Source organism: Calypte anna, chromosome 9 (genome assembly GCF_003957555.1).
Source record: "Calypte anna isolate BGI_N300 chromosome 9, bCalAnn1_v1.p, whole genome shotgun sequence".
NCBI classification, from domain to species: domain Eukaryota; kingdom Metazoa; phylum Chordata; class Aves; order Apodiformes; family Trochilidae; genus Calypte; species Calypte anna.
Genome location: NC_044255.1, coordinates 4,410,854 through 4,432,740, shown reverse-complemented (window position 1 = coordinate 4,432,740; position 21,887 = coordinate 4,410,854). Strand labels below are relative to the sequence as shown.

Sequence of the window (21,887 nt, the reverse complement as noted above, 5' to 3'; positions counted from 1 at the left end):
TTTTTTTTTTTTAATAAAAACACTTTATGGAAACTGGTTATTTTTTAAAGTAGTTGGTCAAGGAGGAGGAAGGAGGATTATTGTATTCTGATATTTCTGGGATCTATTTGCTGCCCCTCTCTGGGGCCCCGAGCTTGTGCCTGTGTGGGGTCAAGGCCCAGAGCACCTGTAAGTGTAGTGGGGCCAGAATGGGAGAGCTTGGGTACCCTGGAGCCTCACCTCCTCACTGTTTTACTTCCTTCAGTGTCTAAGTCTTCACCTTCCACTGCGTATAGTGCATCCCTGTCTTCTTCTTCTTCTTCTTCTTCCTCCTCCTCCTCTTCCTCTTCGTCTTCCAACTCCTCTCGAGCCAGCAGCTTCTTAAAGACCTCGTACTCCTCCAAGGTGGAGCGGGCCAGGCTGACCACGAAGTCTTTTTCTGAGAGCTGCAGGATGTCCTTTAGTTTCGGGTTACCGGTTTGGATCTGACCTTTGAGCGGTGTCTGGAAGAGCCCTCGGCGCTCCAGGAAGATGTGCCGGTTCCTGAGCTCGGCAAACGGCACTCGGAACAGACGGGCCTTCACCATCTCCTTCTGCCGGATCCCCATCCTGAAGTACGCGTACTGCGGGGGACACGGGGCTGGTTTCACGCACAGCCCCGGCCCCGCACAGCGCTCCCGTCCCAGCCCCCAGCCCGTTTCCGGGCAGCCCGGGCCCTCACCTGGAAGTGGTGGTGGAGGTGGCTCGGCTCCTCCAGCAGCACGGCGGGGCTGGTCCTCAGCACCTCCGTCAGCTGCTCCGCCGTGAAGAGGCACTGCTCCCGCAGCAGCCGCACCGCCGCTGCCATCCTCTTCCGGGGCAAGGTGAAGAGCTGCGGGCAGCGGCTCAGGGCCCGCTGGAGCGGAGCTGCGGGCAGGGCGGTGAGTGCGGGCCGGGAGGTGCCGGTGCCCGGCCCCGCCGCCGCCCCCCTGCCCTACCTCCGTCGAGCCCCAGCCGCCGCAGCTCCTCGGCGCGATCCTGCAGCCGCTCCGCCGGCATCCTCAGCAGCGCGGGGCTCCGCTCCAGCAGCCCCAGGGCGGCCTCGGCCTCCAGCCCCAGCAGCAGCAGCTGCGCCGCCGCCGCCTCCCGCCGCTGAGGGTCGATCCGTGCCTGCAGCCCCAGAAGCCGCCGGGCCTGCTCCTCGGTGAAGCCCATGGCCCGCAGCCCCGACGCTTCCCCGCAGCCGCGGCACGGCCCGGGCGCGGCCCAGAGGACGCGGGGCACCGGCGCCCAACCCGCCGCCCGCCCGCAGCTGCGCAGCAGCCGCCCCGCCATGACCCGGTCCGGCCCGGGGAAGGAAGTTCCGGAGGTGCCGCCGCGCCGTCCCGCTCCTCCCCCAGAAGGACGTGCCCGGTGCTGCCCCTCCCCGTGCGGCTGCCTCCACAGCTGCGCCTCCCGTCCCTTGCCTCCTCCCGAGCCCCAGCGCGGGTTTCTCGCCCTCCCTCTGTGTTTTGTATTGCTCCAAATTATCTTGATTGAATGGTTTTTTTCTTCCCGCTAAAATCTTAAGTCCTCGATTTCGATGAGAGGATTTGCCTGGCTAGAGAGAGGACTCTGACCAAAAGGAGGGAAAAAAAAAAACACCCAACCCTACACATCGTGCAATTCTGTCTGGTTTAAAGGCTCCTGTACGTACCAGCTCCAAACACGTACAGAAGGGCAGTCAACCCAGGTGAAAGTGTTTAATTCACTCACTTTTCAAGAGAGTAAAACTACATATAAAAAGTAAAAAACGGTCAATAAAAACGTTAACAAGTTAAACAATAAATCTTAGCCTCACAGCCTCAAAATACACACTGTATAAGAACAAGCACAAAGGCTGAGTAGCCAGAAGCTTTTGCAGAGGAATCAAGGCTGCTCGTGGTGCTGACCACTCCTCCTGCAAGAGAGGAACTATCCACTTGTCTACAAGAGAAAAGCACTTACAATGAATTCTTTTTTGGTTCTGGAGTGACAGTGCTGCTATCCTTCCTTGTGCTGCTGGAAGGGCAGCAGTGCTGCTCATAGGTGTGGGTCTGCAGGCTCACAGTGGTGAAGGAGCATCCCAACGTGGCTCACTCTCCACACGGGGAGCTTGGAGCCTGTCTCCATGCCTGCACTCACCAGAACTTGTTGAAGCTGTTGTTGCTTTCTAGGGAGAAAAACAGCGAGGGGTGAACCACAGGCCCCAGCAGCTGACCTGACAACCTTCAAGCTGAACACATCTGAGTAGCTTTCTGATGGGAATTATCTTACTAACCACAGCTCAGTCTTCCCCTATAAATGATCCCTGCGTGCTTGGCACACCCTGGGGGGGTGGGTGTAGGAGAAAGCCTTCAGAACAACCTCTCACCTGTCTCAGCAGAGATGAATACCTCTTCCCAGGTATAGTCAGCCAAGTTCACAGGCTGCTTCAGCCAACCATCCTCTAGTAACTCTGCTAGGGTCATGCGCTGCTCTGGAACAGGATGCAAAAGCCCAGCCATGAGATCCAGGAGACCTGGGGAGAGACAGCACCATGAGGAATGGCTCAGACTTTATTCTGGGCATGCTAAGAATTCAAGATATGGTTTATATTCAAAGAATGTAGATTTTCATTACAAGTCATCCCCTTTGTGTTCTACCACAGTCTTCCAGCTCTGCTCAGCTCTGGGAATGATTGAGGAATTCAGGGTTGTGAAAACAGAACTGAGGGCATTGTTCTGACACTGAAGAGGACAAGACACAGAAGCAATGCCACAGAGGCAACCCTGTTTCCTAGCCCAGACTTCCCCTGCTGTCATCCAGTGTTTTATCCGTGGTTAAAGGTGTACCCAGGGTTCAGGGAAAGCTTCCAGAATTTATCAGGCAATTGCAACTCCCTGAAGCCTGATAACCTTAATACTCCTAAGGACCCCAGAGAACTTGTTGATGAGAGTTTCTTTACCCTGACATGCAATTAGTTGGGGTTTTTTGTTTGTTTTGTTTTGTTTTTTTAATATATCCAACAGAAAAGAAGGCCAACTTGCTTTTCCTGTGAGGTCAATTAATTCAGAAATTATAAATTATCACATTCTCATCCATCCCAAAAGCAACAGATCATGGACTGGCAACAGTGCAAGCGAGATAAAATTTACATTAGAGCTACACGAGTGCCATTATTGATCTTAAAGCTATCTACTAGAGTCATTATTTGTTCTGGTTTTCTCAGGTATAAACCTCACTGAAACATGGAAAGCTGATAGATTCAGTCTTTATAATAAGTGAGAGGCCTGGAATCCAAAACTGTAGTGAGACAGGACCAGGTGCTCTGAGTTATTGATGAGTGGGTGTCAGCTGCCCTCTTATTGGCCCCCTGCTCCTGCACATGCTCAGGAGGGAGGCCAGACACAGGTGAACCCACACCCACTCATCAATAACTCAGAGCACCTGGTCCTGTCTCACTACACAAAACTATTAACACACATGATAGCTTTGTTTATTGTAGGTATGAACTGCAGGACTTACCCATAAAGTATACTTCAGATAACCCTGCTGCAGTGAATGGCTGTGTGTAGAGCACATTTGGGATAATTTTCCCACTCTTCCCCTTTATTTCTGGAGAATAAATACTGCTTATACTTTCCCAAGAGACCTGCTCCTTCAGAAAAGAGGAAAAATTCACCTTTTGACACAGGCAGAGGAGGCTTCAGGACAGCTGCAATGGCCTCCTCCAGCTCACAGAAGGGATTCTCCCCAAAAACCAGTGTATAAAGTGTGACACCCAGGGACCACATCTCCAGCTCAGGGCCACGGTACCTGTGCAGAGATAAACTTGCCTAAACTCAGACTGCAGATACATAACTGTGTGCTAAAGAAAGCAAAAAGAGAAAAAGGGCAGCTATAACCCTTGTTCCCAGTGCTTAACATTCAAAGTTTGTGGGAATTCTAGTAAGTTGCTCACATGGTTTTGAGAAGTCTGTGTTGTCCTTCCCCATGAAAGAAAAAACCCCAAAGAACAGCCAACCAGTTTCAGTTGATGAGTACACATATACTGCACCTACACTTCCACAAGCATAAGCTGGGGACAAGAAGAACTTAAGCTTCCTCCTTCTCCACCATCAGCCAAAATTACCATGTAAATATTTAAATGGAAAATTAGGCATTTCAGTGGAATCCCATTTGCCCTCTCTCAGCCCTTTCAAAACAGATTTTTTTTTTTGGAAATAAGAGAAAAAGGGACAGTTTCTTCATGCAAGAAAAGGCTGATTTCCTGGGGCAGTGCTGCTTCAGCTTCCATCTAGCTTCCAGCAGGCATATTTCCTCTCCCCCTTTGTATAGCTTCTTCCTCAGCTCCATCAAGAGAAGCTGCCTGGAGAAGCCACAGAAACAACTGTGAGGTGAGAGCAAGGTCACAGACTTGCACCTACAATTAATGTTCACCACCCTGTGCTGGAAAGGCTTCCTTCCAGGAGTGGGTATGGGACAGCTAAGATTTGGGCAGCACATCCAAGATAGCAGCAAGACAAGCTGCAAGGGAAGAACCCTTGAGCCCACAGGAGCACAAAATCAATGGGGGAATAAACAACAATCAAACTGGGAGAATTCACAGGCAGGAGCACTTAGAAGGGAACTGAGGAGCTAAGAGTGGAGTTAGTACAAAAGCCAGACATGGCACATGGCTGGAGCTACCCAGAAATTCTTGCTTGTACCATCTAAGAGAGGTGCTTGTGGCAGAGAGGAGTTAGTATGTTCATACACAGGTATGAAGAGCAGTTTAGGAAGATGATGTACATATTATGAAGGATTAGGGGAAAGAGGACACATTCAAGTCACAAGAGGACTCATCCAGACCCTTCTACCATAGGCTTATTCTTGAACTCAGCTCTGCAGTAGAACAGAGCAAGGCTCTGGAAAACACCTGACCAGAATAAGCAAGCCTGCCAACAGACTCAGTCTGGAAACTATTGTACATATTCAAGCCTTTACAAATAATTTCTGTCACTGCAGTGCCTTCAATCTCACTGCAGTTTTCTGTACTGTACTGTACTCCAGCAGAGTACCAGTGGCAAAGCAGCTTGGCTTCTCAATTCCAGCCCTAGACATACACTTTTTTTTTCTTTTTTTTTTGTGCCACAGACACAAAAATTACTTTTCAGCAAGTGACATACGGTTTGCCAGACAGCACTTCTGGAGAGCAGTATTCAATTGTCCCACAAAAGGTATAAAACAATTTGCCAGGTTCCAGGTAGGCAGCTGAACCAAAGTCCACTAATTTAATTGTGAAATCTTCAGCTATGACAATGTTTTCATCCTTGATATCTCTGTGAAGGATGTTCCTGCAGTGGAGATACCCGACAGCTGAGACAAGCTGAAAGAGAAGGAAAGAACCAGGTGTTACTACACAGAGCAGAACTAGGTGTTACTACACAGAGCTGTCCTTCTGGATAGTCTGCATGACATCACAGAGTTCAGATAGCCACATTTTGGCTTGTTTTCACATTATTTTGGTGGCTGGGAACAATGCTGGTGTGCCTGCCAGTGTTGCTGCAGTGAGTATTATGATGCTCTTGAGACAGAGACTTAAAAAAGCCTTTTCTTCCTTTCCTTTCCTCTCACAAATCTGCAGGAAGGTGGCATGCTATAGTCACAATGTGCTTGTTTTTTTGGTTAGAAGCATCAGAGCTGGTGTTACAATCCTGCAGGTCCCTCTATTTTTATCCCAGCTTCATTTACAGGGTGCTTTGATTCCCCAGAAGGATATTACTGTGTGCCTCTGATACTGCAGGATGACAAAGCATTTAAGAGGGATGTTTCTGTATAAATAATACAGTCACTCCTAAACTCCATTTCTCTTTCTGCACGATTCATGCTGTGGTGCCATAATTAAGAATAGCATCAAATTATATCACCTTAGAGACAATCGTGATCCTTACCACAATACATCTGAACAGGAAAAGTGGATGGTTCAGGGAGGAAAGTTTCTATTTATAATACAAAGCTCCCTCTGCAGAGAAATACCACACAGGTCTGAAGTAGCAAAGCACAAGGCTGGTTTAGGAAAAGGGCCTTATCTATCAGAAATCTGAAGGGACCAAAGCCTGCAATTTGTGAATGCACAGAGCATCACTTCAGAGACCATCTTCCACCAGCACTCTAGGGGAGGGGATTGTGTTACCACTTGCAAAGTAATTCTTGCATACCTTGGGGTGAGGAATTCACTCCAAAACATGTGAGGGGGAATTACCTGGGGAGTGCTGCTGTGGTTAACTCAATAAACAAAGAACAACTCAGCACTTAGGCAAGCTCCTGTAAACTGCCTGGAGTTATTTTGCATTCTGCCATGTTACATTCCAAGGTAATGTTTTGATTTAAAATTCCTTAAGAAGGGAGAGCCCTTTACCCCTCTAACCTAATTAAAATAAATATTCATCCCAGTAAAAGCATGGCTTTTAGTGAGGCTTGGGGCAGCTTCCACGTGCTTTCCTCCTCCCACAGAGGAAAGGTGACTGCTGCATGATGGGCATCCTGGTGAGAGGAGGGTGTGTGCTGCTGCAGTCTCAGCCTAAAAGCAGTGGCTCTGTAGGAAAACCTTGTAGGGAGTAAGGTCCTCTAAAAGTTTCTTTGTTACTGGTTTTCTAAGTGAACCTTAAAAGGTTTCTGCAGGTACCATTTCAGTTAGCTAGAAGCCAGTCCTTCATAGAATCACAGAATGGGCTGGGTTGGAAGGGACCTCAGAGATCATCAAGTCCAACCCTTGATCCACTCCCCCCGTGGTTCCCAGCCCATGGCACTCAGTGCCACATCCAGGCTCTTTGGAAATATCTCCAGACACGGAGAATCCACTACTTCCCTGGGCAGCCCATTCCAATGCCTGATCACCCTCTCTTTTCTTAGAAAGAAATTCTTTCTAATCTCCAACCTAAACCTCCCCTGGCACAACTTGAGACCCTGCCCTCTTGTCTTGCTGAGAGTTGCCTGGGAAAAGAGACCAACCCCCCCCTGGCTCCAACCTCCTTTCAGGGAGTTGGAGAGAGTGATGAGGTCTCCCCTGAGCCTCCTCTTCTCCAGCCTCAACACCCCCAGCTCCCTCAGCCTCACCTCACAGCACTTGTGCTGGATCCCTTCACAGCCTCCTTGCTCTTCTCTGCACCTGCTCCAGCACCTCAATCTCCTTCCTGAACTTCCTGAGGGGCCCAGAACTGGACACAGGACTCAAGCTGTGGCCTCCCCAGGGCTGAGCACAGGGGCAGAATCCCTTCCCTGGACCTGCTGGCCACGCTGCTCCTGAGCCAGCCCAGGATGCCATTGGCCTTCTTGGCCACCTGGGCACACTGCTGCCTCCTGTTCAGCTTCCTGGCAATCCAGACTCCCAGCTCCCTTTCTGCCACTCTGTGCCCAGCCTGGAGCTCCCCATGGGGTTGTTGTGGCCAAAGTGCAGGACCCGGCACTTGGCCTTGTTGAACCTCATCCCCTTGGAATCAGCCCAACTCTCCAGTATGTCCAGGTCCCTCTGCAGAGCCCTCCTGCCCTCCAGCTGATCCACACTCCCCCCCAGCTTAGTGTCAAAATAATGTTCAAAATAATGAGGAAAAGTTGTGCAGAATGTGAGCATGACTGTGTGGTTCAGCATGCCTGCTGGTTAACCAGTGACTCTTTTTGATGAAAGAGAGTCCTGGTTCTTACATTAACCAAATCTTACCTTGTGTAGCACCTGCATGTTTTCAGATCTCACCTGTCTAAATATATAGCTTGCTAATGGCTCATCCAAGTTGGGCTGATTATCAATGAAGGCAAAGAGATCCAGACCAGGTCCATGCTTCTCCATCACCAGCTGGAAGAAGTGTTCATTTTGAAATACATCCAGCACCTAGAAATAACAGACTTCTGAAATAATGTGCTTCATCCTCAAACTTTCTTCAAAAAAACAAACCCAAAAACCAATAAAAAAACCACACAACCAACAACAAAAACCAACTCCCCCCCCCCCCAAAAAGAAGCCAGCAAAAAACCCCACCAAACCAACACTGTTCTCTCCTCTTGGAGGTTTAATCAACATATATTCTAATCTTTGAAGTCTTTCTGACCTTTGACTGAGCACACATGTTTCTTGAAATGAGAGCATAATTAAACTTGGAGCAGAAAAAAACCAAGAGGAATTACCTTTCTGGGGAAAAAAAATCCCAACCCAACCCCACTGATGTCAAAAGAATAAAAACAAAGAATAATCAAGATACACATCCCAATTGTTTACTGACCAATTCAGTAAATAATCACATGTTCAGATGTGACATTGCACTTCCAAGATATGCATCATAACACCTTGAAATAACTGACTTTTTTTCTGTCATACCTCCAGATATTTTTTTTACATCAATTGTTTGGGGTAAAAGTGTTGAAAGCAGCAATATCCTCCAAAAATAAACAGGACAGGTAAGTTCTGTTCTATCTTTAAAAAGTAGGTTGAATACAGGATACTCCCTCACTCTTGAAGAGTAAGATGAGGCACCAATTATTCAAAGGAACCATCATGTTGCAGTTCAAACTGCATTCACCCACTTTGAGCTGCCTGTACCTTAATGATATTGGGGTGCTGCAGCTTCAAAAGGATTGCAATTTCTTGAGTAACTCTCCCCAGATCAGGATCATCTACCCAGCAGTCTTCAAGCACCTTCTCCTTCCAGATGAACTTTGTGACAGCCTACACAGACAACAGCATTCAGCACTGCCTGCTGAAACATGGCTTTAAGTGACTGGTTAGTTAATTTCCAGGAAAAAATGTTAGTGAATCATATTACTAGAAGGAGAGAGATAACACAATGTGCATTTCTTACAGTATCTTTAAACTGATGTGAACTTGTTTAGTCCTAGAAGCAAAATGACATTTATTTTCTTTTTATTGATGCTCTGAATTTAAAAGGCTTTGGTAGGCCAGCTCCTTTATCAACCCAGTCACAGCAGTGGGACTTCTGGCACAGGGGTACAGTGGAATGACATGAGCACTCAACAGCCATGTTGGTGAGAAACACCAGAGCTTGCCACTCCATGATAAAAAAAACCAAAGGTCCCACAACCTCAACATGTCTACTCCATATTGTGGAGTTGTGGCAAGATAGAGACTTTGGTGTTTGTCATTCTTGTTAGTAATGGAAAACTAAAACCTGTCATTACAATCACAGAATGGTTTAGGTTGGAAGGGACCTTAAAAGGCCATCTAGTTCCAACCCCCATGTCATGGGCAGGAATTCCTTCCACTAGACCAGTTAAGCTTAATGCATGATTTTTTTCAACAAGTTAAACAAACTACATGGTCACTCTGTGACTGTTGTCTTCATCAAGATTCATCTGCTGCATCAGTGGAAAACCTGCTGTCCTGTTTCCATGAGGTTAGTGGTTTCAGATTTCTACCCAAGAGGAAAACCCAGCACCACCAAAGTGCAGCCTTTAACAGTGTAGTCTTGACAGCACAAGCTCTAAGCTTTCCATTTGCATCCTAAATAACTGTTGCAATGACATCTAAAAGAAATATTTAACCTCTCTGTGATCTTTCTTGCCCCTGGCAGTCCAGACAAAGCCAAAAGATCCTTTGCCAATAAGACTGAGTGTGTTATAATTGTTTGAATATTCTCCCTCACATGCCCTCAATCCTTCAAGCTCTTCAGCTCTTCTGGAATTCTCAAGAAGTGAAGTTGATCTGGTGGCCTGTGTAAAGATGAAAAACAAAAGCAAAACAAGATAAAACAAATAGGAAAAAAAAAAAAGCCATAGAATCGTGTTTAGAAGATGAAATGGATATTGGAAAGAAAATACACATCTGCAAGAATAACTAAGAGGAGTTGTAGTGAAATGAGGCAACCAGGTGCCACTAATCAGGCACAGGTGGGCTTAACACAAGCTCATGCCCACGACCTAGCAATTGCCTCATTTCACTACAAGGAGTGACCTTTGGTTTTGATACAAGACAAGTTAAGTCAACAGTCATCTCAGCAGCTACTGCTTAATTCAGAGAAAGGTAAAACAGAAGCTAACGTCTCCCTCAGATGCTGACACAAAAATTCTCTCTGCAAGCAGGAAAATGAGCTCGTTGTCATCTATCACCAAATTAAAAGTGTGTTATGTTCCCTGTTACAATTTTCCCAGGTGTACTCTAGATGGACAGAACTATCCAGGTGCTGCTTTAAGCCCTGTCTATAAATTCAGTGATGTCTCTTTGCCTGGGTTACCCAGGAAAAGTTAATACATAAAAGATACTAAACTACCAGTCTTTACCACACTTTCTGGTAAGATAGCATCTTAGTTCTGTAGACTGGTTGCTTAGCAGAGACAAGGAAGTTGTTCAAGTTCAAGGCATATAATTTCCTTCTTAAATTTTAACAGCCCAGTAAAATCCACAGTAGGGAAACACGGTGTGCCTGCCTACCAAGGCCACCACACTGCCTAAGAGATGGAACTCAAGAGCAGTTCTTGCTCTGAGGACAAGCCTTGGGGCTGTTTGTCTCAGCTGTTTGTAGCTTTCTCCACTACAGACAGCAACTAAAATGCATGCTTACAGAATGTCTTTGTGATATGCAGAGTGCTCCAGAGTGAAACAGAGGAAACCTCATGGGGGCCCTTTTTTTGAGGAGTGAAATTTGGAGGTGTCCACTAAATGATCAGAACTAATATCTTGACATACATGTGCATGTACCTGGAAGATGATTTTCTAGAGGAAAACAAGAGCCATCTTACTCATCATCCCTCAAAGGTCTCATAAAAAAATATTCCAAATAACAAACTTTGCCAAAACCCAAGCTTTTCACTCAAATATCTTTCTTTCCCAGCTCACTGAGTAAAGGTGAGGCAGGGGAAGGAAACTAAACATCTAGTTCATAGCAGGCTTTAATAAACAGCAGCTCCTTAGAGTCTCCTGTAGTTTGGAACTGTCACCTCTATACATGTTATATATGGAATGTCTAAGTATGTATGAACTTCTCTGTTAAGGTTATCATAAAATCCAGCTATGTAAAGATTTAAGAGGTTCATACATGTACTCAAGGAATCAAGAAGCTCACCATTGCCTGTTTCAGTTGATCAAAGATATTTTTGTCCACAGCTTTAGACAAAGTACTGTTGGTTTTACAACCCACTACTAAATACAGAGCAGGCCTGAGCAGCTCTGTATTTGGATTTTATGGCATTGACATGTACCTGCTGTTCAGCTACACAGTGTTAAGTGTTCTGTACATCACTCCATATGCAAGATCTTGGGAGGCACCTAAAAACTGCAGTTTTCTTTTGTTGACACAAGTCAGACAATGAATGTTTCCAGCCTGGTATTCCCTTTTTAAATCATTTTTCTGTCATGGGTGGCAGTGTGATCACACTGATGTAAAAATAAATCTCATCACACTGGTGGAAATCTGTTATAGATGTACTTAAACCAATCTGAGAACAACTTAGAATAAGTGCTTTCATTGTTCAGACTGGGAAGGTAGCTACACAAAGCCAAACACACATAGCAATTTGAAACATTTTTTGGAAATAAGAATAGGGAAACAAAGAAACAGCAACACCCACTCACTACATTGTGACCTCCTTTTAATTTGAAAATATTTGCTCCTTTAGCTTCATCTTAACAGTGAAACAAGTAGAGAAATGCTCAATATTTCTACAGTGGTAGGATTTCTTACTTCTCCAAGACTGTGTGTAGAAATATCTGCAACAGAGTGGGCAGAGCTTGCAAGACTGGAGAGTGAAAGCTGAGTGTTTGCTCCAGTTTCTTTCTGGCACTGCAGGAGGTCTTTCACCACCCAGACACAGAAAAGTATGGCAGGGTCTTCCAGTTCTATACGTTTCACTTCAAAGAGTATACCTGTAGCAATGAGTGAGGAGGTTAAAATGGTAGAATGCAACTTTAGTGTTGCATGAGACCTAGGAAGATACAGGACATTGTTCTGAGCTCTTAACAAGGTGAATTCTTCCTTTTTTTTTTTTGAGGATTCTTTTGAGTAAATGCCTTTGGGAACCCAGCCACCCAGAACCATCTTCTATGGCAACATCATTCAATGGGGAGCACCTGCTCAGTAAGCAATTACCAGAATGAGAGAAGCAGAGCTATTGCAGAGAGATACTTGGGGGCTATCTCCATATTTATCACCCCCTAATCAGATATTTTTGTCAGTGTCCAGTGGTGATTATTAATTTCACAGAACTGTAAGAGCTGGAAGGGACCTCTAGACATAATGCAGTCCCAACTCTCCCACTAAAGCAGGATCAACTAAAGCACAGGACTGCATCCAAGGGAGTTTTGAATATATCCAGAGGAGACTCCACAACCTCCTTGGGCAGCCTGTTCCAGTGCCTGGCCACCCTCTGCTTGTCTTCTGCAAAAATGTGGGTGAAAAAGAGCCACCTTGTCTTGGGAAGTTAATAAAGAGGTTTAACTCACTTAATTGTGACCCATCTCTGTGACAGCAATTCCCAGTGTAGTTGCCTTCCAGAATCTCCAAGGCTGAAGGAGATCCTGCTGGATCCAGTTTTCCTTTTTGCTTCAGAGGGGTTGATGTTACTTTTATCTCCATAGTTTGCTGCCCAGGCAACTGACAGTCTTCTTGAAGACTTCCTTTGCTTTTCAGCGAGTTTCTGTTGATGTTGTCCCTCACAGTCTCAGCAAGAGTTTCAGGCCTCTCAAGAAAGTCTTCGGAGGATTCTTTGGAGTTTTCTAAATGCCTTTGGGAACCCAGCCACCCAGAACCATCTTCTATGGCAACACCATTCAGTGGCTGCTCTCCTTGCCCAGTTGAACAGGCACTGTTTTTCTGAGTTAGCATCCTGTCTGCAGCAGATTCCACTGTGCTAGAGGAGAGTGTTTCTGTATCAGCTGCAGTAATACCTGAACAACTCTTTGAGTTCCCCTTGACACCAATATTCAGATCTAGTACCTCAAGACCAGAGCAAATACAGTTCAGCTCAGTGTCCAACTCCTTAACATCCTCAGAGGTTGTGGCAACTCCTGGTGCAAAAGCACTGCAGGCCATTTTATTCCCTGAGCAAGCATCATGGACAGCATTTCTTCCATTTGCTGGAAAGGATGAAGCATCATCTAGCAGGCAGCTTTCAATTACAATGTTCTCAAGGTTGGAATGTTTTGTGTCACACCTCAGGTTTGGTTTTGGCAACTGCCCTGTAACTATGTGGCTTTGAAAGTCTTGTCTGGAGTCAGGTGCTCTCCCTGAACGTGGCTCATCTCTTGTTGGTGTTCCAGGTGAGTTACAAGTAAAATCAGGTGGCTGAACGGGGCCATGGGATGTGGTATCTAGATGGTCTTCTAGCCTAGAACAAACAGGCAACCAGAAGACATTTACTGGAGAAGCTTGTCCCCAGGCATCAGTAGGCTGGTGATGCCTCAGCATTTCCTACAGCATCCTACAGACATGCTGACAATTTGATTCCTTGAGGAATCAATGATGAACTTGTAATTGCTTAGAAAACATCCCAGTCACCATGGCATTTTGAGTCCCAGATGCACCAGATACTGCACCATCACTACTTCTTCCTGGAATCTTCCTGTCCTGACCTCAGACTGTTCTGAATTAGATTACATGGGAGAGAGCTTTGCAGAAATCATCATTTGAGAATTATTCAGTCCTGCAGTTTCCAAAGTTCTACAGTGTTCCACTGCTCTGATTCTGTCAAGCCAGGTCTCAGGGTAAGGCTCCCTCAGTGGGCTGACAGCCCCTTGGGAGCAATGCTGCCTTCACTCCAAGGGTTCAAAGTTATTCATGGTATCATGATGAGAAAAGAATTAAAAACCCCACCATCCTGTATACTACTTGTACTTATGTTACTATGGTCACTTTTTAACACCTGCACTAACTTTTATTTTTAAGCTTAAAAGGAAAATGCAGCAATATGAGGGCACAGGCATTCAAAATCCTCACAAGTTCCCCCCTGACCACAGAAGGGCAGGTACACTCAAAGGGAACTCTTTCCCTGTGGAATATTTCCCTCTCTAGCTTAATATCTACCTGTACACTGTGGATCATTTCCCACAACCAAAAGCCAATACCCATGGCAGTATACTTCCAGTCCTCAGAAGAAGATCCTCTGAAGATGGATGTCCTCACTGATCAATTTAACCATGATTCACCAAAGCCCATACCAGAAATGTTGGTAAAATATTTTGTATTCCTGAAAACACAGCAGAGCACTTACAGACTTACTTGACAAGACTTGCTGTCTTGCAAATAGGGCTCAGATTCTAAAGAGTGCAAAGTGCATTAAGACTCTTGTTATACCTTTCCACAGACATCACAGAGGTGAAAAAAGTTTTTGTTGGCAATTGCCACCATGGTTCTTCACTTTTCAAAGTGAATATGCAGTCCATGAAATGTCTACCTGTTAGAAGCTGTGGATATCACTTCAACAGGTAAGGGTGGAGAAAAGAAACTGGTCCCATTCTCTTGTTCAGTCTCATCATGTATTAATTTGTCATCTTTGTGTCTTCTTTCCCATTTCTGTTCTTCATCTTTTGACAGAAGGCTTGGTAAAGATGCAGCCAAGAAGCTGCTGTCTGTACACCAAACAAGACACAAAACCATACCAAATTAACCTTTTATGTTTAGGCTTCAGAAATGACAGTGATTAAAAACAGTCTTGGAACAGTCTCATTTCTAAGGAATTAAGTATAAAATTGAGAAAAATATTCCACATATTAGCACCTCACACTACTTGGGCCTGAGAAGCCATCACATGCAGGAATCTGAATGTTTCAGGGCTGCTGATCTTAAGAGGGGAGGGAGGGAAAGGGAAGTGCTTGTTAAGTATAAAGTATTCTCTATAAACAGTGCAATTTCCAGCTTGGAGATTCAGTTTCATCCTCTTAGCAACAAAGAGAGAAACACAGCCTGAGGTGAACAAACAGTTCTCCTTCACCTTAGCTTATAGTGGGGGTCCAATTTAAAAGCCAGATGGAGGTACAGTGCTTTCACAAAGCATGTTCTCATGCTCAGGGGCAAATCCTCTTTTCATAATGCAACAAGACCTAACTAGATTTACTTCATTTAGACCTAGAATCCTAAAACTGTTTCTCTGAGTTGGTAGTGTAGACATTAGACTCTGGTCTCTGTTGATTTGACCTCTGTTCCAGCAGCCAGAGCCAGCTGTATGACAGGCAGTAGCATCTTCAAAGATGCACTCACCCTCTGTCCCTGGGGAGTCATCAAGAGGAGGCAACAACAAAGAAGAGTCCCTGCTTCTGTCCATGTTGTTATAGAAACCAGGGATCAGGAATGTGATGTTCTAAAAGACAGAAGGAAACCTCATAAAGCCAAGCTGACTCTTGCAGGTCGTGGGGCAAATGGTAGCCATCCTGACTTGCCTGGATAGCCAGGCACAAGTGACCCACATGACTGATGGAGAGCATACAAGTGTGCAGTTGCTTTGTGCTACTTGAAATCCACCCCAGGTCCTCAGCACTGCACGACTTGGCAATTAGGGAATTAGCATATCATCCTACAACTCATGCACTGAGCACAGAGGTTTTATGACAGACAGAAATTAGTGTAGAAGATTACTTCAGAACTGCAAGAGATACACTGCCAAACACAGCAGTCTTTTGGGAGGGATTGCAGTTCCTGTCTTACCTTTCCCAACAGTTCTTTCTTTTCGTAGCCAAAGAGCATCAAAGCAAAACTATCCTTGATACCACAGATGGTTCCATCTGATTGGACAGTAATAAGACCACTGATGGTGCAGAAAACCACAACTGTAGCAGAGTAATGGTAGCCTGTGAAGGAGCCACCTTTTTCTGTCTGTGGAACACCATCTTTCTGCACTGCTGCTTGTTTCTCCTCCAGAAGGCTTACTTGCAGCTTCAAACTGAGAGGAAACATGTTACCCTCTCTGGATTGCCCTATGGCTTGCTGGATCCTGAGACTCTAAATGAAAGAACAGAAAAGAAAACAAACAGAAAACCTCTAAGCAAATGTTTCAGCATTTATACAAAACTACACTGTCACATCCTCAGGAAGAAGGAGCAGGAAAGGAAAAATGAACCAATCCTCTGTGTATCAAAATGCCTCAAGTCTGGTTTTCTAAGTATAGGGAAGTCAGTGCTGAACTCCCGTGTGAATATCCTGATGAGGGAGACTGGGAAAGCCCATGGTGCAGCTTGACAGAAAATCAGGGATTAAAAAGGCCTCTTTCAACTACCTAGCTGCCTGCTTTCATGGCATTTAAAGGATCCAAGTATTCTTTAGTCTGTCACTCCTCAGGCAGACATGACTGAAAGGGGCTAAAGAACTGAGAGGAATGTTAAGGAACTGAGAGACAGCACGGGTTGTTAAAAAGCCAGGACTGAAGGAAAGTGTCTCACCAGGACAGACTCCACAGCAAGAGGCTGGGGCTTTGGCTCAGTCCTTGTTAGGAAATATTAAGACAGCAGCTCTGCAAATAAGCAGCATACCCATTTTCAGGGGACTTAGCTGCTCTCTGAAAAGATTTTCTGCTGTTACATAAAGGCAGGGGGAAGAGTCCACTGCTGTGATCCAGATGGGAAGGACAAGGAAGAATGTGTTTGATGTTTATACAATACCTCTGGGATTTTTTTGCCTGGGGTAGGGATCTTCACAGAAGGAATCAGGTCCTTTATGTGGAGCCCAACTACCTCTTCCAGTGCTGGGTAGTCATGGAGATGGGCAAAAAGGAGGTCACATGATGTAATCTCTCCCTTGGGAAGAAAATGTACAGGACTATTTTAATTTTAGCATTTTAACCACAGTCCACTCAATCCTTTAGAAAGAGTTTCTGCAAATATTTAAGCAATTGGCAGTAAGTTTCATTCTGCAGTCTCTTTGTGGATACAAACACCTCCCTTAAAGCAGACACAGCATAATGCAACACTTCTCTGCCATTGTTGTGCAGAGATCCTGTCCTTGGCCACAGGGGAGAAGCAGGAGAGTCCAATGCTCCTCACAGAATTTTTCCCCAGCAAGATGATCTTTACACACAGGCATCCCTGCCAAACCATCACTGGGTCTGAGATGCCCACAGGGAACAGTCAGTGCATGTTAATATGACTTTGGAATAGGTAAAGGTGAGCCACATGGGAGATGTATGCACAGGTCCTGCACATGCAGCCCCAGTTTTGGGCAGCTCTGTGTCCACACTGCAAGCTCACAGACAGTCAGGTGCCCACTGGCTTTCAGACACCTCTCATACCCACAAACCCTCACAAACTGCAGCCTTGGTTGATCATAAGGAAAGAAACTCACCTCAGCTGTGAAGGAAACAGATGCTGAAAGCCTCTCCACTGGTTCCAGCACCACCACACAACAGTGGGTGTCCTTGCTTCTTATTTGTCTCAGCCAGACCAAGACAGGGATCTTCTCTTTCTGATTGCCTACAACATCCACCTTCCCATGGGAGCCAGAGATGGATTCATAAGTTACTAAGAATGTGGTTACTCCCAAAGAACTTCAAACAGGAGGAAGATATTGAGGAAAGGTACCTCCCCATCTTTGTAGAAAAGCATTTTATCTTGACTGCTTACTAGTTTTGGTTTTTTGTTTTGGTTTTAAGCGGGAGAAGCAGAGTTTCAATATAGAGATGAAAAGGTTTGCAAATAATTCACTGATCACACACAAACCCTCACCTTGCATTCAAGAGAAGTGCCTTCCAGAGGTGCCTTATTTAAGAGATGTCCCACAGTGGTAATGAATACTCCATAGTTCTTACTTTCAGCTGCAAAAATACTTTTCATCTCTCATGGGAGGAGGAGCTCCTTCTCAAATGACACTGATTATCTCACAGCCTGCAGCATTCATATCAGGCCTTTTATAATTTTTATGTCACCTGGACAGAATGGCTTTATCCATTATACTGTGCTTCCTATAAAATACTTGGAATGGCTGTGGATTACCAGTAGTGCCCTTTATTCAGTGTTAATTCACTTCAGTGGATTCAAACTTCAGTATATTTTTCCCCATATCCAACTGAGGATTCAGCTCTGAGATGACAACAGTTCCAGTACAAAAATAGCACACCAGGAAGAACAGAAGCTCATTTTCCAAGTGTTTTCAGGTGACAGCAGCAAGAAAAAAAAAAAAAACCAAGTAATTGAGACCTTTCTTATGCAGTTTTCTTATGCACAATCCCACTGCAGGCAAAGATTTCAGTTCTACTCTTTTGCACCAGCTGGGGTGGTTTGGCACAGACACCTCAAGTCATTTGACTGACTTAAAACTTTATAATATGCACAATGCAATTGAAAATATTTTTTAAATTATCTTAAAAGACCAGAAAATTGGGAGAAGGTTTCCCTAGAAGGTTTTTCCATGCTAAGCAAGTCCAGGAGCAGGTCCAAAGGAGGGCAACCAGGCTGGTGAAGGGACTCGAGCACAGACCCTATGAGGTGAGGCTGAGAGAGCTGGGGGTGTTCAGCCTGGAGAAGAGGAGGCTCAGGGGAGACCTCATTGCTGTCTACAACTCCCTGAAAGGAGGCTGTAGCCAGGGGGGGTTGGGCTCTTTTGCCAGATGACTTTCAACAAGACAAGAGGGCAGGGTCTCAAGTTGTGCCAGGGGAGGTTTAGGTTGGAGATTAGAAAGAATTTCTTTCTGGAGAGGGTGATCAGGCATTGGAATGGGCTGCCCAGGGAAGTAGTGGATTCTCCGTGTCTGGAGATCTTTCCAAAGAGCCTGGATGTGGCACTGAGTGCCATGGGCTGGGAACCACGGGGGGAGTGGATCAAGGGTTGGACTTGATGATCTCTGAGGTCCCTTCCAACCCAGCCAATTCTATGATTCTATGATACTCTTGGTTTTGTTTGTTTGGTTTTGGTTTTCATTTGTTTTTGTTTTTTGGTTTTTTTAAGTAATGTCCTTTAATTTTGGATTTGGTTGGCAGCTACAAGGCTCTCACAGGTGCCTCCCAAACCATCCCTTTGAAGCCCCACAGTTGCAAACATCTAAACAGACCAGTCCTACAAATGACACAATTGCCAAATAACCAAAAAGTTAAATATACCAGGAAATTATAGTGAAAAATGTAAAAAACCCAAAACACCAAACAAAAGCACACAAAACCACTGTATAGGGTAAGGAATATTTGCTGAAACTTCTCACATACCACAGTTCCTGAAGCCAGCCATGAGTGTTCATCAGTTTCTATTTTCTCCTCACCCACAGCTTCCCACACCTCCTGACTGGATTTGGATATCAAGAGGGAGAGCTTCTGACCAATGAGTTCCTGACTCCTGCACCTAAGCAGCTTGCAGGCTTTATCATTAGCCACTAGGATCTGGAAAAGCAAGGAAAAAAAACCCAAAAGACCAAAACAAAGAATAAAAGCTGAAAGGTTTTTTAGCAGATCATCATCTCATCAAGTTATTTCTTTAATGTCTTGTAATATCCCTTCCTCTTGGGGGAAATCAAGTATTCTTTTGAATTCTGAAACACTTAAAAGAAGTTTACTAGACCTTCTTTTTCTAGAAGATCTGTGCTCATGAGTCTTTTTGGTTGAGAGCATCTGAGACACTGCTTACACTGCTTTCCTTTTAGGTTTCCTTCTGTCTTTCCATTGCCTGCCCACTCCAGCCTCAGGTGTGGTCATTTAATTAATTACACCCACAGAGGTAAAACTACAGAGTTGCTCTAATAAGCAAAGCCTGTGCAGACCACAAGATTTTACCCACACCTGAAGGCATGCAGTCATCTCAGCAGTCATCGACATGCTTAAGCCTGTGTTACAGACCCACTCAGGATTAAATCCCTTTAAGATGAGCAAACCAAAACTCCCATTTCAAGCTAAAAATGGCACAGCTCTTTAAAGTTTCATTTTGACTCTCAGGACACAAACAGAGACATTTTGTCCCTCTCAATGCCCACCTCATGCCATGGGACTTATACCAGATACAGCCTCTGTGGCTCAGCAGTTTCTGCTGCAAATACCTCTGTGGTTTTGGCATCCACTGTGAAGATGGCTTTGTTTGGATTGCGTGCAGCAGCTGGGAGACACTGGCTGGATCCCTCCAGAGTGAGGTGGTGGAAAGAGGAGCAAGGAGCTGAACGTCTGATAGAAGTGGAGAGAGAGGCAGAATCCCACTGAGCCCACAAGTTACCAGTTTTGCTGGTACAAATATTATGAGCTGCCAGTGAAGACAAACAGTAGGAGCTCCATTTCTCCCCTGTGAGAAGATAAAGATCAGCTAAGTAGCTGTAACAGCCTGCTACAGGACTACTAGAGGAATGGATCAAAAAACATGAGTTGCCAGCTGAAGCAACTGTCAAGGAGTCCCCAAATATAAGATTCTAGATTTAAAAGAAATCCCAAGAAAATATAATCAATAGGACTAAAGAAAGCAGAAATAATATTAGTAGTCATATCATTTTGAACCAGAGCACTGGTACACTTAAAATCAGTCTGTAGGCTCCAAGAATTGCCAACATCCCTAAGATTCAACCAGAGTAGTCAACTTTTATTTTTCACTTAACAAAGTTTAAAAGGTTCTGAAACCTCTGAAGTTAAAATTGAAACCGTTATTAAACATAATTACAGTAAGTGTTCAAGCCATGATAAAACACTGCATTAGTCAGAAGCCACTTAATGAACTGTTCACAAGATGTGACACTGAAATACTTGTGCCCACACCAATGCTTTATGTTACACAATGCCAAGTGATTCTACTAACGTTTCTAAGTTCTGACTGTGAAAAGCACTACCCTGGGAAGTGGCATCAGCAGCCAAATGCCACTGCTCCACTCCCAACATAGTTTTTGAAGCCTTAGCAGCAATCAAATCAGCATTATGAACAAGTCAGCACAAGGACAAGTACCCCATGCAGTTATCAATATGCTCACCATGATAAAACATGGAGATGTGTATCTGGATGCATCGTAAACTGCAAAGTTCTTCACCTCCTAGCAGAATCCAGTAAAACAACATCTTTCTCCCCAGCTGGAAAATTTTAATGTTTTAGATAATAATGGAAGGTGGCAGGGTGCTCCATGGCAGACAGTAAAGGTCACCCTGGCACAAATACAAAGGCAGAGCACCTAACCAGCAACTCATCCCCTGTAAACTCTCACAGCCTGCAGAAATCTGTCTCAGGAGCTTACTGAACCCGAGCTTTCTGGCAGCTACTTTAAGTTTGGGAGGAGGGAGGATGGAGATCTGAAACACATCCCCTTTACTCACAACACCTGAGCTCCATTTCAAAACACAGTGCCCACCTGGCAGAGATGCTCTAAGCCGGCAGAGGTCTGAGAGATGACTTTTCCTTCTTTTGCTGGCCCAAGGGTAGGATCTACTTAACTTATCAGAGTCGTCCCCGTGGGTGAGGATAGCTCCTACTGGTGCGGGCAGAAGGCCCGTGTCAGAGGGGCTGAGAGCCTCGGCTGCCATGCTCACACTCTGCTTGCCACACCACCCGGGGAGCCGCTCCTGAAACACAAACACCAGAGATCCCCTCGGTCAGACAGCAGGGCTGAGGATGCCAGCGGGTACGGCTGCTCCTAACCCCGTTACCAGGGGGGGAGTCCCTGTTACCCTGCCCTGGGGCTGCAGGGTACCCGTGGCTGACGGGACACCCTAACTCTTTAGAGGCTACCAAGCACCCAGCACCCAGCACTCTCTCCCCATTCCTCCTCGTTATAAAAGAAAACAAACAAAAAAATTAATAAAACAACCAGAAAACCCAAACCAAACCAAGAAACAACTGGGCTACTTAGCGAAGCAACTTCCACTATTGAGTCAGCAAGTGCAGCAAAGCCTCCCTCATTCCCTCATTCCCTCCCGACCCGGGTGCCGCCCGCACTGCCCACCTTCGCGGGACTGCTGGGGCTGCTTCCAGCCGGGCGGGCACGGACTCGGGCACAGGCTCGGACACGGACTCGGACACGACCGCTCCCCGAGGCGATCCCCACAGCGCCGGCGGGCGCGAGGAAGTAGTAGGCGG

At 45.6% G+C, this 21,887-nt stretch overlaps 2 protein-coding genes across 2 annotated transcripts; both read right to left on the bottom strand.

The window, feature by feature from the left end:
• Positions 1-16: 16 nt before the first annotated feature.
• MTERF4 (mitochondrial transcription termination factor 4) lies at positions 17-1,293 on the bottom strand. Its single transcript, XM_008500869.2, has 3 exons — positions 957-1,293; positions 701-885; positions 17-602 (listed from the first exon to the last, which is right to left on the bottom strand). The coding sequence occupies exons 1-3, from the start codon at positions 1,291-1,293 to the stop codon at positions 216-218; spliced, it is 909 nt and encodes a 302-aa protein (XP_008499091.2). The 3' UTR covers positions 17-215.
• An 824-nt stretch (positions 1,294-2,117) lies between these two features.
• PASK (PAS domain containing serine/threonine kinase) lies at positions 2,118-21,770 on the bottom strand. Its single transcript, XM_030456304.1, has 18 exons — positions 21,754-21,770; positions 21,163-21,373; positions 19,882-20,117; positions 19,061-19,231; positions 17,208-17,348; positions 16,529-16,663; positions 15,579-15,872; positions 15,135-15,234; positions 14,333-14,506; positions 12,383-13,285; positions 11,625-11,806; positions 9,490-9,657; positions 8,531-8,656; positions 7,691-7,825; positions 5,127-5,326; positions 3,641-3,774; positions 2,351-2,497; positions 2,118-2,149 (listed from the first exon to the last, which is right to left on the bottom strand). Exons 2-18 carry the CDS (start codon positions 21,332-21,334, stop codon positions 2,118-2,120), a joined length of 3,450 nt encoding a protein of 1,149 aa, XP_030312164.1. The 5' UTR covers positions 21,335-21,373; positions 21,754-21,770.
• Positions 21,771-21,887: the final 117 nt, after the last annotated feature.